The sequence below is a fragment of the Thalassophryne amazonica genome, chromosome 18 (assembly GCF_902500255.1).
Source record: "Thalassophryne amazonica chromosome 18, fThaAma1.1, whole genome shotgun sequence".
NCBI lineage: Eukaryota > Metazoa > Chordata > Actinopteri > Batrachoidiformes > Batrachoididae > Thalassophryne > Thalassophryne amazonica.
In genome coordinates, this window is record NC_047120.1 from 50562962 (window position 1) to 50580209 (window position 17248).

Below are 17248 nucleotides of genomic sequence, written 5' to 3' on the forward strand. Positions count from 1 at the left end.
TGAGGTGCTGTGGCGACCACTAATGGGAGCAGGCAAAAGTAGAAGAATAAGAGGATTTGTTCAACTCTCTGAATATTAAATATCGAGTTACATACGCTGTTGTTGCCTCTTGACAAAAGGCTCAAACAAGTAAAATAAAATAAGAAAATGTGCAAACTGTAGTAGAAATGAGGTGACGAGGCTTGCTCTATGGTAAACAAAGGCACAAACCGGAAATGGCACAAAAAATCTCCAGAGTGGGGATAAAGCCATAAAAAGCCGTAAAAAGCCACAAACCGACAGTAGACAAAGGCACAAACCGGAAATGGCACAAAAAATCTCCGCAGTGGGTAGCACTGGTACCACAGTCTCTTGTACAAAGAGACTGGTAGCATGTTTTTGAAAACATGGCTGTGATTGGTCCATCGGATACGTCGGCCACTATTGGCTATCACGCCATGCTCTGTGATTGGCTGTGGCGTAACTGCTGAAAATGTGAAAAACAAACCAAAAGACTTGAAAAGTGAGACAAACAAGTTGCAAAATGTCACAAAATGTCGGGGGTGAAAGTTTATAAACCAAAATGGAAACCATTTATTTGCTTTGTGTGTCTGGAATTCGCACGGCAGCCGGAAACATTTGGAGGTTTGAGGAGTGGAACCAACTTGACATCTTCCTTGCATTGCCACCATTTTGATTTTGAAACATTGTAAACAAAGGCTGCGGCCAATCAGAGAGCGGCGTGTCTCAGCCAATCAGCAAAATGTCAGAATCCTGACTAAAAGTCACGTGACCAAATAACTCGATACCGACTCCCTTGCCTTGGCTGGAGGAGTGAAACCAACTTACGCAGTGGGGAAAAAGCCACAAACTGTTGTCGTAAAAAGCCACAAACCGACGGTAGACGAACATAGACATTATAAAGAAGATTAGACGCCACATTGATTGCTGAGGCGTAAGAAATGTGGCTGCCATCTTGGACCAGTCATCGTTGTGAGAATCACAAGGCTGACAGTAGATGAACATAGACATTATAAGGAGGAATAGACACCGCATTGGTTGCTGAGGTGCAAGAAATGCGGCCGCCATCTTGCAGGGGTCATCACAGTGATTCTATCACAAGGCACATTGAAGGTTTGATTTTATAATCTTTGATTTTATAATCTTTTCTAATCTTTCTAACATAATATGTGTGTTCCAATACTTTTGAAGGGCACTGCATCCTAAGCTTATGATGAGTGCAAAATGAGTGTGGTATTATTATTGTTTTTTTCAAGAATGTTTAATTTTCCCTGTTGCTGCACTTTGTATGAAATCATAGTCATATATCATATTGATATGACAATATTGCAGTATGATAATTTGGCCATAATGGAGGCAAAAAAATTAAAATGCTTAAAAAGGTGGGGGGTCCAGAAGCTGAACGGTTTTAGCCATGCTAAAGCTCCACCGAAGCATTTACTCAAAAAGTCTGAAGGACCTAAATGACATGGTGAGATGCTGAAGAGCTGTCTGAGACATATACGTATTAATAATAATAATAATTATTGGGTAGCATAAAGCTGGTGGTACTTCTCTGGGTCCCACTGCACTGCAAGATGTATTTCAAAATTACAAAATTATTATTTTAGTTATCTGGATATGAATTCAGAAAGAGTTGTTTTGATTAGTATAATTGAATTAGGTTCATTTGTTAAGTACACAAATGCAACTTGGTATGAATTCAGGTTGTTGGACTGTGTTGGCGCTGTGCCCTCTGAGTGTTGCTGAAAGTTCTGAAGTTTTGTGTTTTCCAACAGGGTGCAACCATTCGGAGAGATGAGGCGACAGGGGCCGTAATTGTGGCCAGAATCATGAGGGGAGGGGCAGCTGATCGCAGCGGTAAGGGCAACATCGCTGGAAGAACGTGATTGTTTGGAGGTGGAGGAAAGTCCTGTGACTGAAACTCAGTGTGCCGGATCTCGATGATCTGGAGTGTACAAGCATTTGAGGTGCATGCTTTTCCATTTTTCTTTTTTAATAGCCTTTACCTAAACACAAAGCTGGGTGCACCAGCATCATGGATCACGCACAGAGACCCTGTCAGATATTATAGATGATGTTCCCTCACAATGAACACAATACTCCTCATCTGGGTCTCCCTAAGTAACTGTTCATTTAACACAAAATCATTGTAGAATCCAAGACAGGTAGAAGCAGGACCTTAAAGACATGGACCCTTGTTCTCCTGCAAAGATACCAGCACCACCAAACATCTCTGTCCACTGACCTCATGAGTCCATAAACTCTACCCAGGCATCTCTCGATTTCAAGGGGCGAGGACCTAGAGATGGGAATGTCAGTGCTGAAATAAGTGCGTGTTTCTAGAAGTGCAGTCCTGGACATCATTGGAATCCTGGATCGCCAAGAAGATTGGGGGAAAAAAGAGATCTACTATCACAAAGAAAGTGATCTACATGAAACCAGGCAGTGAAAATGTGGAAAAATAAGGTGGTGAGCAGGCTGAAAAATAAAGTAAACCCGGCTGTGGTTTCCTTGTACAGACAGGAATGTTTTTCCCCCAAACAGGATTTTCTAATCCTCGCTGACATGCGGAGACAGAAGCGAGGAGATTATTTTTTTGTAACCCACTGAACTGTGAGCGGAGATCAAATCCTTGAGATTAGTGCCACATATTGTGAGATTACTCTTTGGAGTTTCTCCCGTCTGTTTCCATGGAGATATTGTTGAAATGATGCGCATCTACTTCTTAAGACTGCGTAAAATCTCTTTTCATAGCAGGATATTCATTTGCTGCACGTGTGTCTTGTCACGTGTTTGCAGGTCTGGTGCACGTGGGAGATGAGCTCCGAGAGGTCAACGGGAACCTGATAACCCACAAAAGGCCAGACGAAATCACTCAGATTCTGGTAACGGAAGTGTTTCATGCATCCTCATTCTAGTTCTGAATGCTCACCTGTGACTACTGTGGTTGATGATGATGATGATGTTTTGTTTTTGAGCAGTCCCACTCACAAGGCTCCATCACACTAAAAATCATTCCAGCTGTTTTGGCAGATGACAAACTGAAGGAAAGCAAGGTGAGGAGTTGTTCTTCTGCGGCATTCAGTCTTAATATACAACCAGTCTGCTCCAGAACACTCATAGGCCATATAGACACTCTAAATATATATTTGGAGGTTCGTGATAAAGAGCTTTTCTTAATAAGTTAACCAAATTTTTATTCCCTGAAGGCCTGAAGGGGGATTATGTTGTGGTGATTTTTGTCTGTCTGTCTGTCCGTCCCAAAAAGGGTGCCTGCACTCTGAAACCAACTTATCTTACATTTTTAGAAGGAATTTCATGAAACTTGGTACAAGTCCTTGTTATAGGTTGGCAAAATGCATATTATCATATCGGTTGAGTTGGGCCCATTTTACCAGCGTTATGGGCTTTGATTAACAAATCCAGACTCCATCAGTTTCATGAGTGGGTGTCTGCATTCTGAAATCAACTCCTCTCACGTTTTTAGGAGAAATTTTGTGAAACTTGGTACAAGTCCTTGTTATAGGTTGGTAAAATGCATATTATATCGGTCGCGTTGGGCCCATTTTACCACATTTATGGGCTTTGATTAACAAATTTAGACTCCGTCACTTTCATGAGTGGGCGCATTCTGAAATCAACTCCTCGTACACTTTTTGGTGCATTTTGTTGAAACTTGGTACACATCCTTGAAATGTTACCAGAATATAGCAAGCACTTGTACCAAAGCAGGGATATTGTGCTCTCAGAACACTCTTGTTTTATTTTTCTTTCAGCTCTACCTTCGAGCTTTGTTCGATTACACACCTTTTGAGGATAAGGCCATGCCGTGCCAAGAGGCGGGGCTCTCTTTTAAGCGAGGTGATATTCTTCAGGTGGTGAGCCAAGAGGACGCCACCTGGTGGCAGGCCAAGAAAGTAGGCGACTGCAGCCTTCGTGCTGCCTTGATCCCCTCCACACAATTCCAGGAAAGGTATTCCGCTGTCATATATTAACATCAATAAAATGTAAAAAAGGTCAAATATTTGTGGTGTGTTTTTTTAAGAAAGCTAAATCATAGTGATCTTAAATATGTCGATATACTGCTCGAAAGTGAAGAATCTGCATCTGATATTTACCCTGCTAAACTGTTGACTTTAAAAGTGCCTTGAATGATTTTTTTCTGCTACCAGATGTTGCCTTAAATTGCAAATTAAACATAAAGAATGCCATTTTTCCCCCCTCTGTTCTTAGGCGCCTGAGATACAGGATGAAAGTTGGCTCCTTTCCTGCTCTTATGTCCTCCAAGGCTTCTACAGGTAAAGCTGTTTGTACTTAAACAAGTTTGTGTTTTAGTAACCACCTATAATAACCTACAAGCATAAATGCACAGGATGTGTAACATTTGATCTGAAGAGCAAATTTAATCTCATAAAGGATTACAAAAAAGAAAAGAGAGCATCAGAGATTAATTTCGCAAGTATGTTATCCGTCATTTCATTTGCTGATCCAACTTAGGAAAAAAATAAATGACAAAGTATTATTGAAAACAAGGTGGTCGGCTGCTTCCTGCTATCAAGTTAAACTGCCTAAAAAATTAGTAAAAACTAGTTGAAATGTTTGATGTATACTTGTTGGATATTTTCATGCAGTATTTATTTATTTCTCTTATTAACTTTAGAGTAATTAAAGAAGATGCAGCTGGGTTAGCTTTCGATCAAAACCAGCCTGCAGTGTTGATTTTGAGTTTGTGTGCTGAGTGTTGCACCGATGGCTGTATTGTTGTGTCGCTCTCTGCAGTGATTCTGTGTCCTTCCTTGCATTGCTAACCTCAGACGATCGGGCAGACCGAGGTAGGTGGCAACAACCTTCTGTTCAAATCTTTGCACTGCTGATGCTACTGGACACAAACACTCTCTTTAACCCTCTGGTGTCCTAGGGCATTATTCTTGGACAGTTCACTCGCCTGGCATAAATGTTTTATTATTGCTGTTTAAAAGCTCGCCCTGCATCCCACAATCAAGTGGTATGTCTCTTTTTTTCAGGACAGCCTTTACTTTCAGAATATATATGCTATAGTGGTGTTTTATAAGTGTAATAAAGGTTTACAATCAGAAATAAGAATGGAAAAAATAAAGCGTGGAAAATAATTTTCACACACATTTATTCAAAACAGAGCAAACTATAATAAACAACTATTTTGATACTTTATAAAGGTAGTTTGGGTTCTTGTACAAAATAAAGGTTCTAACAATAAACACAGTTGCACATTTTGAACAATATATACAAAATGGTCTATGCATTTTGTTTGTCTTTATGCCACATCTCAAAGCAATTTCTGTCTGCTATTACACAAAGGCTTACAACACAAATCTATTACTTCCATGGAGTTTGACTCCCTCTTGGAATGTGTTCCTGCACTGTAAACAACCTATCTTCACAGTTTGAGGCCCTGTTAACACCCCTCCCCCCATTCATATAAGCAACATTGCACTTTTACGCATGGAGCCAGCAGCCAGAGGGCTGTTCAAACAGCATTCACATGCCAAAGAGTAACACATCACTGCTCCTAACAATCATTGGCCTACCAAGTGAGACTGCTCTGCCTTATGATTGGATATTGGAAAACAATGTGACTGTGAAACAATTCCCATTGGACACTCACATTGCGCACCTCATCACACAGCATCTATGAGGAGTACAAACATGGTGGACAGCTGGCTCGAAAGTCCGCGGAGTTTACTTTTCAGCAAAAAAAAAAGTAAGTTTCTCTCATATTATTAAAAAGTTATTTATAATTTAGTAAAACTTGTACTCAACTGTCGTATACAACAGCGTCGGCCCCAGAGGGTTAAATCAGGCGATTTTATTTGTTGCTTTTTAATGACCCCTTGCAGTACCGTCATGGCCCACCAGGTGTCCACAGATGCTTCTCAGTTGTCTTGATTGGTTTGTTATTCCTTCGTCGAGCGCTGGATGTTCATCTTCGGTAAACTGTGAAATAGAACAGAGAACTCTCTGCTACTCAAGTTATTGGAAGAGATTTCCAACAAAGTGCCATGTTGGACTTTAAAAGATGTATGAAGGCTGTCCTGGTGTTTCTGCACATTGATTGGACACATCGTCTGCTCAGGCTTACATGACGTCACACCCGACACAGCGGTTTGTCAGCCTGTCAAGTGAAGTCCACCACTTTTGCATGAACTGATTATTTTCTCACCTCTTCAACACGAAGTTCTGATGTGTGATAAGAAGCACATGGACGAGAGAACAGAGAAGCACCTGTTGCCTTCTAAACCACGCCTCCTTAGCATTGAGACATGCTGTCTTCCTGTTTGCCTCCCTACAGAATACAGTGACAGTGAGGGAGCTGTGAATGGAAGGGATGTAGGTGAGGGGATGTAGCATTTTGTTGCAATGTGATGGTGTGTGACATTTTTCTGTAGCGTGTTGGTGTTGAAGCCCGGCTGTATGCTTTACTGATGTGGGCTTCTTGTGCATTTCAATCATATGTGTTGATTCTGACCAAGACCTCATCAACTTCAGAGTTCTTGTTCTTGTACAGCAAAAGATAAAATTCCAGCATGTTTGTAACAATATTATTCTTTAAAGCTACAGTGTGTATGATATAGTGCCACATAGTGGTGAGGCTGCAGATTGCATTGTCATTAACGGCCATGTTTTTGCTTCTGAACCACTGATTCTTGTAGTTTTTTTTTTCCTCAATGTTCCAGCCACAGTGCAAAATACAAAACCATGATGTAATTATGTCCTTTTTGGGCTACTGTATCAACATGGTGGCCTCCATGAGGGGCCCATTCCCAGCCTATGAAAACTTGTCAATTTGTTGCTAATTAATTATACACTAATGAACAGATGGTTATGAATGCTGTATTCTATTTCTGTTAATAAACATTCCTAAATCCTACACACTGTAGCTTTAACAGTGTGACAAGTTTGGAAAAAATCTCCACCTATGTTGTCAGATTATAAAAAAAAATAATAATAATAATAAAAAATAGAATCAGCCAATTTTCTGTTATCACATTTTTTCCTAATGGAGACATTTTTACACATTTGTGTTTCAAATAAAATGTAGGGTTTACTGTCTTAAAATTATAGACTTATACATAAAGACATTTCATGCTAAAGTGTGAACACATCCCTCAACAAGGGATTGAAAAAAATCACATGGATATGTAATTATGTGCAGATGTCTCAGGCATGCAGTTTATCTTCTGTATTATAGTGTGTGTGTGTGTGTGTGTGTGTGTGTGTGTGTGTGTGTGTGTGTGTGTGTGTGTGTGTGTGTGTGTGTGTGTGTGTGTGTGAGCAAGAGGCTTCCATCATGGAGAACCCAGTGAGAGCTGACATTTGCCATTTGGTATTCTTCTGTATTTTGGGTCAAAGATGAACACTGCGAAAATGGAATGTTGATGGGACAAATATTTCTGGAGAAATTAGCTAAGCAGTAAACAGTGGTTGTTGTGCTGCAATGCACCATGGGAGTTCAGGGTTTTAAATGTTATTGTGGCTCATGTTAAACAGTGTTTGTGTTACTGATTTATTATGCTTTTGTAGTTCAATTGGTTTAGTCAGTTTAGTTTAGTGTCATGTTGCTGTTACCATGAGTGAAAAGTGTATTGCTTTGATGTCTTCCGCAACCATCTCTGTTAGTGCATGTTTAAAAATAGAAGCAACTGCTTGCGGCAAAATGTGGAAAACACAAAAAGCTCTCTGTGCGCGCGTATGTGTATATCTTTGATTACAGACAAACTGGGGAGAGTTGACACTTGCTGTTTGGTATGCTTATGTATTTTGGGTCGAGGATGAATGCTGCGAAAATGAAACGTTGATAAGACTAATATTTTTGGAGAAACTACAGATATTAGCAAACATTGCTAATTACATTCTAGAATAATACACCATTCCAGCAGGGGTTGGTAAATCATCTTTATATTAAAAGCGTGAGTGCGTGTGTGATTTTTATTTAGGAAGTTCAATGTAAGTAGATAATATAATTGCAAAAATGTTCAAAAATACATGGGTGGCACAAGAACATGAAAACACTTATTTCCATTGTGGTCCATTTAAAAATCAAATGACAGAGTAGAAATAATAATAAAATAAAATAATCAATCAATCAATTTTATTTATATAGCTCCAAATCACAACAAACAGTTGCCCCAAGGCGCTTTATATTGTAAGGCAAGGCCATACAATAATTACGTAAAAACCCCAACGGTCAAAACGACCCCCTGTGAGCAAGCACTTGGCGACAGTGGGAAGGAAAAACTCCCTTTTAACAGGAAGAAACCTCCAGCAGAACCAGGCTCAGGGAGGGGCAGTCTTCTGCTAGGACTGGTTGGGGCTGAGGGAGAGAACCAGGAAAAAGACATGCTGTGGAGGGGAGCAGAGATCAATCACTAATGATTAAATGCAGAGTGGTGCATACAGAGCAAAAAGAGAAAGAAACACTCAGTGCATCATGGGAACCCCCCAGCAGTCTAAGTCTATAGCAGCATAACTAAGAGATGGTTCAGGGTCACCTGATCCAGCCCTAACTATAAGCTTAGCAAAAAGGAAGTTTTAAGCCTAATCTTAAAAGTAGAGAGGGTGTCTGTCTCCTGATCTGAATTGGAGCTGGTTCCACAGGAGAGGAGCCTGAAAGCTGAAGGCTCCTGCCTCCCATTCTACTCTTACAAACCCTAGGACTACAAGTAAGCCTGCAGTCTGAGAGCGAAGCACTCTGTTGGGGTGATATGGTACTATGAGGTCCCTAAGATAGATGGGACATGATTATTCAAAACCTTATAAGTAAGAAGAAGAATTTAAATTCTATTCTAGAATTACAGGAAGCCAATGAAGAGAGGCCAATATGGGTGACATATGCTCTCTCCTTCTAGTCCCCATTAGTACTCTAGCTGCAGCATTTGAATTAACTGAGGCTTTTCAGGGAACTTTTAGGACAACCTGATAATAATGAATTACAATAGTCCAGCCTAGAGGAAATAAATGCATGAATTAGTTTTTCAGCATCACTCTGAGACAAGACCTTTCTAATTTAGAGATATTGCGTAAATGCAAAAAAGCAGTCCTACATATTTGTTTAATATGCGCATTGAATGACATATCCTGATCAAAAAATGACTCCAAGATTTCTCACAGTATTACTAGAGGTCAGGGTAATGCCATCCAGAGTAAGGATCTGGTTAGACACCATGTTTCTAAGATTTGTGGGGCCAAGTACAATAACTTCAGTTTTATCTGAGTTTAAAAGCAGGAAATTAGAGGTCATCCATGTCTTTATGTCTGTAAGGCAATCCTGCAGTTAGCTAATTGGTGTGTGTCCTCTGGCTTCATGGATAGATAAGCTGGGTATCATCTGCGTAACAATGAAAATTTAAGCAATGCCGTCTAATAATACTGCCTAAGGGAAGCATGTATAAAGTGAATAAATTGGTCCTAGCACAGAACCTTGTGGAACTCCATAATTAACCTTAGTCTGTGAAGAAGGTTCCCCATTTACATGAACAAATTGTAATCTATTAGATAAATATGATTCAAACCACTGCAGCGCAGTGCCTTTAATACCTATAATAACAATAATAGTGTGTGCATATGATAACAAGAACCTAAACAATTTATAAATACATTAAGGCGATAAATTAACATTAAAAATGACATAATTAACAGGAAATGAAAGGGTTGAGTTCTTCTAAAAACTGTTGAGGTCTAAGGTTCGAAAAAACATTCTGGACTCACACTCCATTCTAACTCATTATAGAAACTTTGCACAATTTATGACCACCCCTTGAAAATGCCAGATATCTATTTAGAAACACTACCCATCTAGAGCCCGTGGATCCACGGGTAACACATTAGTAGATATATAAAATTTTTCACACCAAAGTTTGCAGCTTATATTAGATCATCACAATTTCTACATTAGAAGCATACTGAGTGTGCAGTAAAGGTCTAAAGGTGTGAAATGAAGCCCACACATTTGGCAACAAGTGTCTGAGTGCAGCAATGGTGAAGATTTTGGGGAAAGTTTGGTTTTGGAAGCCTGATGATATTTTCTGTATTTTGAAAGTGTCACATCCTTTTGTGTGAGGTTTTTAATGCTGCTCATCCGTCTTCATGCTACATGCTAAAAGCGTGTTGTTGCTAGCGAGGTCACGTGCATGGCTTCAGCTGCTTCTGTCCTGTTGACACTTGCGATTGTTGAATAAATAACCTGATATGAGTTGTAGTTTCTCCCAAGTTTAAGGCAGCGTCTGCCTCTGTGGCCACACTTTCTCCTGGGACTTTTACTCAGGTACTCTCGCCGATTTATCTTGCTGTTCTGTTTGTCTGGAAGAGTTTTGAATCTAAAACAAAAACCCATAATGTCAGCAGTGGGCATCTTCATTTTTAAGTACTCAAGCGTAGTTCTCTGTGCTGCCTATATTTCATGTACTGTGTGTTGTTCACCTGCAGCTAGCTTGCGTAGAAGTTTCCGCCTTCGGAAGGACCACCAGAATACGTCTGTAGAAGCTTGTGTTCCAGAATCCACTCAGACGGACCTTCTGATTTATGAAGAAGTCTCCAAATACCTGCCCAGTTCTAGCGAGAGGCCCCGCCTTATAGTATGATTGTAAGTGCAGTATTCGCTGGTAACGCCATGGGTGTGTGCGTTCATCCGTTCCTGTCTATTAGGATATGTCTGGCTTGAGGCAACACGTGATTGTTTTGGGGGGCTGGTTTGACTTAGTTCTGGTGAGGTGGCACAGGGTGAGGTTCCTAGAGCCTCTCAAGCGTGTTCAGTTTGCACCTCTACCTCCCAAATCAACTGAGATGGTTCTAATAAAGACCTCGTCATGAAGCCATTGTCCTCCTCTGTCACATGGTCACTGTAGATCTTTATGTACACAGGTTCTCGAGGCGCACGAGTTGCTGACCTCAAACAGAAGGTGATCACTGAAAATCCACGGCGTTATGGTCTGGCTGTGCCTCGTGAGTCTTTTTGGTTTTTGTGTTGTCTGTTAATGTTACACCACACGCTGTCCCAACTGTTTAAACAAAACCTACAGCAGATATAATGAGCGACATCAGCAATAGAGTCCCTTTATACAGAGAGTAGTGACAACTGAGATACAGCACCATTTGGGGGGCCAGTTGTGCTGAACTATTGAACTAATCTTTTATGTTTTCAACTTTTTATCAGTTAACCACATACAGCAACGCATCCACATACAGGTACTATCAGTGTAAATATAAAATAGTTAAGGTATCAAATTTACATAAATTTACACTTATGATGATTTATTTAATTAATTATTTAAAGCCTGATGTATGTTTCTGCAGTTCTGTAACCTCCGTCTCATGACGTTGATGTGCGTGACAGTTTTCAAGTTCTCCGTCACTAGATTATGCTTTATTCCTGGATTATTTGTCCCTCAGCAAGTTTTTCTGGCTAAGTAAGGTGTACAGTTTCCTCCTCTTTTCAACTCCATGTTGTAAATTTGCGGGCTTACGTATTTGATTCATTATCGAAATGTAATCAATGTGCGCACTGAAAAAACTTTTAAATTGGAAAGGAAAGAGTGAAACCAGAAAACTGTCAAATCACAGCCTTTCTCAGTGGTCTGATTTAACAGGTGCATGTCAGGCTGCAAGTCCGTGTCTGAGCATATTAACCAACAAAAAAAACGGTCTGGCTTTTAATTACGGAAATGACTCCAGTCCCACTTTCATCGAATCAGCAAGTGTCAGCGCTGAACTTTATTTGCCCCTCTGTTACTGTGCAGGTCCAGACTATTCTGTGTGGTACCTGCGAGGTGGTTTAATAGAAATGCATTGCAGACAGGACGTTTTGTCCGTTGTGACTGAAAATCCATTATACATTTGGAAAACCATAAAAACATTGGACTTTTGTCTTTGTCCAGTGGCTGTGACTATCCGGTTTATACATTGATGGTTTAGGTGAGTTTTACTGTACATGGGGGACTAAATTTACCTACCTCGCAAAACTTTGATGATGAAGTCACTTCCATCCCACACGGCTGACTTTGTTTTCCCAAATTTTTCTTCTGCTCAAATCTGAAGGGGATCTGTAATCTTGAAACCTTTGTTGTGTCTATTTGTACATCCAAATGCACAACAACCTGGCATTTTCAGTGAATAAATAAATAAGATGGATTTACATGCAGACAGTTGTACAGTGGACGCTATTTTGGCTATAAGATGGCACCATGAGTCACTTGGGCGTCTTTTTTTTTTTTTTTTTGGCTCGTCATGTCGCTACTCTCTGTATAAAAGGACTCTAATCAACAGCGACAGATTTGACCAAAACTCGGTAGTTTGCCGATTGGTAAAAATGATGTTGTTTGGGAGGACACACATTTCTCTTCCCCAGTAAAATGTTGAGTGAATAAATAAGAACTCAAGAAACATAAAATGATGTCACCAAGTAAAAATGGTATACAAGGACAAATCCAAAAATGTGTCAGATTTAATCCATCAGATGAATGCAAAAAGAGTTTTGTTTTTGTTTTTTTGCTTATGGAATATTCATCGACCAGTCCTGCCACCTACTGGACATTCCTGATCAAGAAATAATCTTATTGAATGCATGGTAAAAACTAGAGCACCATGCTCATAAAAGCCCTGTTAGGAGTGGATTTTCATAAGCAAAGTTAGATGTGATCAAATGTCAGGAGTATGTATTTAGTTCATGCACTTGGACTCAAGCTTTTTTTTTGTCGGTGGTGGGTCAGTTTTTTTTCTTTGAACTTTTTCGGTTTCTGAATTATTTTTCCGATAATTTTCCACAGAGCATTGGTTATCTCTGCTATGCATAATTACCTCCGCCAAGGAGGTTATGTTTTCAGTCGCGTTTGTTTGTTTGTCTGTCTGTCAGCAGGCTAACTCATTTTGTTGAAATTTTGTGGAGTGGTTGGAAATGACAAGAGGAACAAGAGATTAAATTTTAGTGGTGATCTGGATCCCGATGCTAACGCGTTAGCATGTCTAGGCATGTCAATGTTAAAGTTAGCATTAAGCAGTTGCAGCTGTCATCACGTTCGGGTGCATTTGTTTTCAAATTGTATATTTCTTAAATTTATTTTTGTTTATATATTAATAATCTAATGATTATTATATACAATTTTAGAGAAGAGACCAAACAAAATAGATCACTGTGCCAAGGAGGGAATCTCTTTAGGGTCAGTGACCCTATGCCTTGTTTAGAGAAGTGTTTCATAAATGTTAAAAAAAAATCATATATTTGCAGTTTAGTTGAATAATAATTGAATTTTGTCTCTTATTTGTTTTTGTCTATAAGCACATGCAATATCATATCAGTGCTCAGATGACAGTAGCTTCTGGGAAAGATGCAAGTTGCAATAAACTGTGATGCCAAGCGCTAAGGATACATGCTATCCAGTCACCAGCAGATGAAACTTTTTTTTACTACTGAGCAAACATCATTGTTAGACTGTTTTAGGTTCAGTGATTCCACGGCATGTAGATGTTATGGCGTCGGTGACCCCATGGCCTTGGCGGAGGTTTGCACTCTCTGAGTACTTCTAGTTTGTCATTGCTTTTTTGCCACTTGGTTTCCAAAAAAAACAGGCATAAAATTGGAACCTCCATCCAATTTGGTGGCGTAGGTAATTCATAACAAAAAATGAGTGCTTGAGGCACTTTGATTGAATTATAATGCAAAATGTACACCAGATGGGCTTTTCAATATTAAATTCAAATGTCCCACAAATCCACAATCTGGATCAAACTTTGTCAGGAGCTAGTGAGTGCCAGTCTGCACCTCACTTTCAAATGTGAGAGTGATTGGGGCCGTTTGATTAAGATATAATGTAAAATATACATTAAATAGGGTTTTGAATATTAAATTCAAATGACCACAAAATCCACAATCCAGATCAGATCTGGATCAAACTTTGTCAGGAGCTAGTGAGTGCCAGTCTGCACCTCACTTTCAAACGTGAGAGTGATTGGAGCACGTTTGATTAAGATATAATGTAAAATATATATTAAATAGGGTTTGAATATTAAATTCAAATCCACAATCCGGATCAACTTTGTCAGTCAGTAAGATACTATCCTACACAACACTTTCAAATACGAAAGCAGTGTAAGTTTTTTTTACAGTTATGAATTTTTGAAAACTTATTTAATGTTAAAAGATAGGTATTTTTTCCAATTTTAAAAGATTTTTCCTGACTTTGACTATGACCTTGAAAATTGAGTCAGTTCTTGCCTATCAGAATATGAATCCTCTGTTAAAAAAAAAAAAAAGATATATGAAAAATTGTGGGTTACAGGTTGTTCACAAACTAATGGGTGAAAACATAACCTCTGCCCAGCTTCATTGATGGAGGCAACTAGAAGCAGGGTGTGGTTGAAATTGTATGAATCTCTGATGACCACTGCAGTTTCTCTGCCAGATGTTTCACAAATATCACCAGCTGTTCCAACTTGTGTGTGTGTAATCCTTTCAACCCCCCACCCTCCAACCCAAAGACACCACACGAGCCCGAAAGAGTCACGAGCGAGAGGGAGTGGAGTACCACTTCACCACTAAAGCAGCCTTGAAGCAGATATTCACTATGGAAAGTGAGTGAGATCAGAATGAGTATTGAGTAATCAGTCCAAGTAAATTAAGTTCAGTCGCTCCTGTTGCTGTCTGTGCTCACCTTCTCCTTATTGTAAACTGCCGATCCTCCATAACTGTTTTTGTCAGTTTGCATCCAGGTTTGCTTGTATGCTGCAGTTATGAAGCCGTGGGCCTTTCCTTTCAGTTATTAAATCACTTTGACACTGTTTCCCTGCAGATTTATTGAAATCGGGGAGTACAAAGACAATCTGTACGGTACCAGTCTGCAGTCGATCCGCACAATTCTGGATCAAAACAAACTGTGTGGGTTGATCTGCAACCTGAGGTCAGTGTTTAATGAGCCACTCAGCTTCCAAAGATATATTCAAACTGGGCTCTAGTTTGGGTTTTTAGATGTTTTATGGTTTGTACAGTAGTGTTCAGAATAATAGTGCTGTGTGACTAAAAAGATTAATCCGGTTTTGAGTATATTTCTTATTGTTACATGGGAACAGGTACCAGTAGATTCAGTAGATTCTCACAAATCCAACAGACCAAGCATTCATTATATGCACACTCTTAGGCTTTGAATTGGGGCTATTAGTAAAAAAAAGTAGAAAAGGGGGTGTTCACAATAATAGTAGTCTGCATTCAGGCAGTGAGTTTGTCAATTTGTGGAACAAACAGGTGTGAATGAGGTGTCCCCTAGTTAGGATGAAGCCAGCACCTTTGAACATGCTTTTCTCTTTGAAAGCCTGAGGAAAATGGACATTCAGACATTGTTCAGAAGAACGGCGTATGTTGATTAAAAAGTGATTGAGAGGGGAAAACTTATACGCGGTGCAAAAAATTATAGGCTTTCATCTACAATGATCTCCAATGCTTTAAATGGACAAATAAACAGAGACGCGTGGAAGAAAACGGAAAACAAACCATAAAATGGATAGAAGAATAACCAGAATGGCAAAGGCTCACCCGTTGATCAGCTCCAGGATGATCAAAGACAGTCTGGGACTTACCTGTAAGTGCTGGTGACAGAAGACGCCTGTGTGAAGCTAATTTATTTGCAAGAATCCCCCGCAAAGTCCCTCTGTTAAATAAAAGACGTGCAGAAGAGGTTACAATTGCCAAAGAACACATCAACTGGCCTACAAGAGAAATGGAGGAATATTTTGTGGACTGATGAGAGTAAAATTGTTCTTTTTTGGTCCAAGGGGCCACAGGCAGTTTGTGAGATGACCCCCAACTCTGAATTCAAGCCACAGTTCACAGTGAAGCCAGTGAAGCATGGTGGTGCAAGCATAATGTATGGGCATGTTTGTCCTACTATGGTGTTGGGCCTATATATCGCATACCAGGTACATCGATCAGTTTGGATGTCAAAATACTTGAAGAGGTCATGTTGCCTTATGCTGAAGAGGACATGCCCTTGAAATGGGTGTTTCAACAAGACTGTGACCCCAAGCACACTAGTAACCGAGCAAAATCTTGGTTCCAAACCAACAAAATTAATGCCTTGCGATGTGAAGAAATCATGAAACCTGTGGTTTATACACTAAATACTAGTTTAGTGATTCACAGGATTGCTAAAAAAGCAGTTTGACATAATAGTTTTGAGTTTGTAGCATCAACAGCAGATGTTACTATTATTGTGAACACCCCCTTTTCTACTTCTTTTACTAATAGCCCAATTTTCATAGCCTTACGAGTGTGCATATCATGGAATGCTTGGTCTTGTTGGATTTGTGAGAATCTACTGGTACCTTGTTTCCCATGTAACTAAGAAATATACTCAAAACCTGGATTAGTCTTTTTAGTCACACAGCACTACTATCATCCTGAACACTACTGTAGTTCACTGAGGATAAAACTATTTAGTGCAGTGCTGATTTAGAATGCAAATGCCATTATCTTTACAGGCCAAATTAAACCGTTCTCTGAGACCGTGAGGTAAATGTGCCCACATAAGTAGGGATCCACCTTACAGTTGACATTTTCACCTCTTCAGTGGTAACAAGAAGCAGCTTGAGTGAGTTTTAACTTTCCACATGCCTTATATACACGTCATATGTAGCCAGTTAGCCTGTGACTGTTGTGTTCTAAATATAGCAACCCCAGGCAATAATGATGGAATCACCGGCCTCGGAGTGGTTCCTTCAGTTGTTTAATGTTTGTAGAAAAAAGCAGACCACAGACATGACACAAAACTAAAGTCATTTCAAATGGCAACTATCTGGCTTTAAGAAACACTATAAGAAATCAGGAAAAATAATTGTGGCAGTCAGTAACGGGTTACTTTTTTAGACCAAGCAGAGGGAAAAAAATATGGACTCACTCAATTCTGAGGAATAAATTATGGAATCACCCTGTAAATGTTCATCCCTAAAACTAACACCTGCTCAAATCAGTATCTGCTCTTAGTCTGCATCTAAAAGGAGTGAGCACACCGTGGGAGAGCTGTTGCACCAAGTGGACTGACTGACTCATGGGCTCCAACACGAGATATGTCAATTGAAACAAAGGAGGCGGATTATCAAACTCTTAAAAGAGGGTAACTCTCACGCAATGTTGCAGAAGAGTTGGTTGTTCACAGTCAGCTGTGTCTAAACTCTGGACCAAATACAAACAAGATAGGAAGGTTGTTAAGGCAACATACTGGAAGACCAA

General features: G+C 39.7%; 1 protein-coding gene across 1 annotated transcript in view; it reads left to right on the plus strand.

The window, feature by feature from the left end:
- The window catches only part of LOC117531526 (MAGUK p55 subfamily member 3-like), a 52138-nt gene that overhangs the window by 4444 nt on the left and 30446 nt on the right, over positions 1-17248 (plus strand). The window contains exons 6-11 of the mRNA XM_034194644.1: positions 1779-1860; positions 2803-2888; positions 2985-3059; positions 3780-3976; positions 4237-4291; positions 10601-10613. Coding sequence (XP_034050535.1) covers positions 1779-1860; positions 2803-2888; positions 2985-3059; positions 3780-3976; positions 4237-4291; positions 10601-10613 — 508 coding nt within the window. The remainder of the gene's footprint in view (positions 1-1778; positions 1861-2802; positions 2889-2984; positions 3060-3779; positions 3977-4236; positions 4292-10600; positions 10614-17248) is intronic.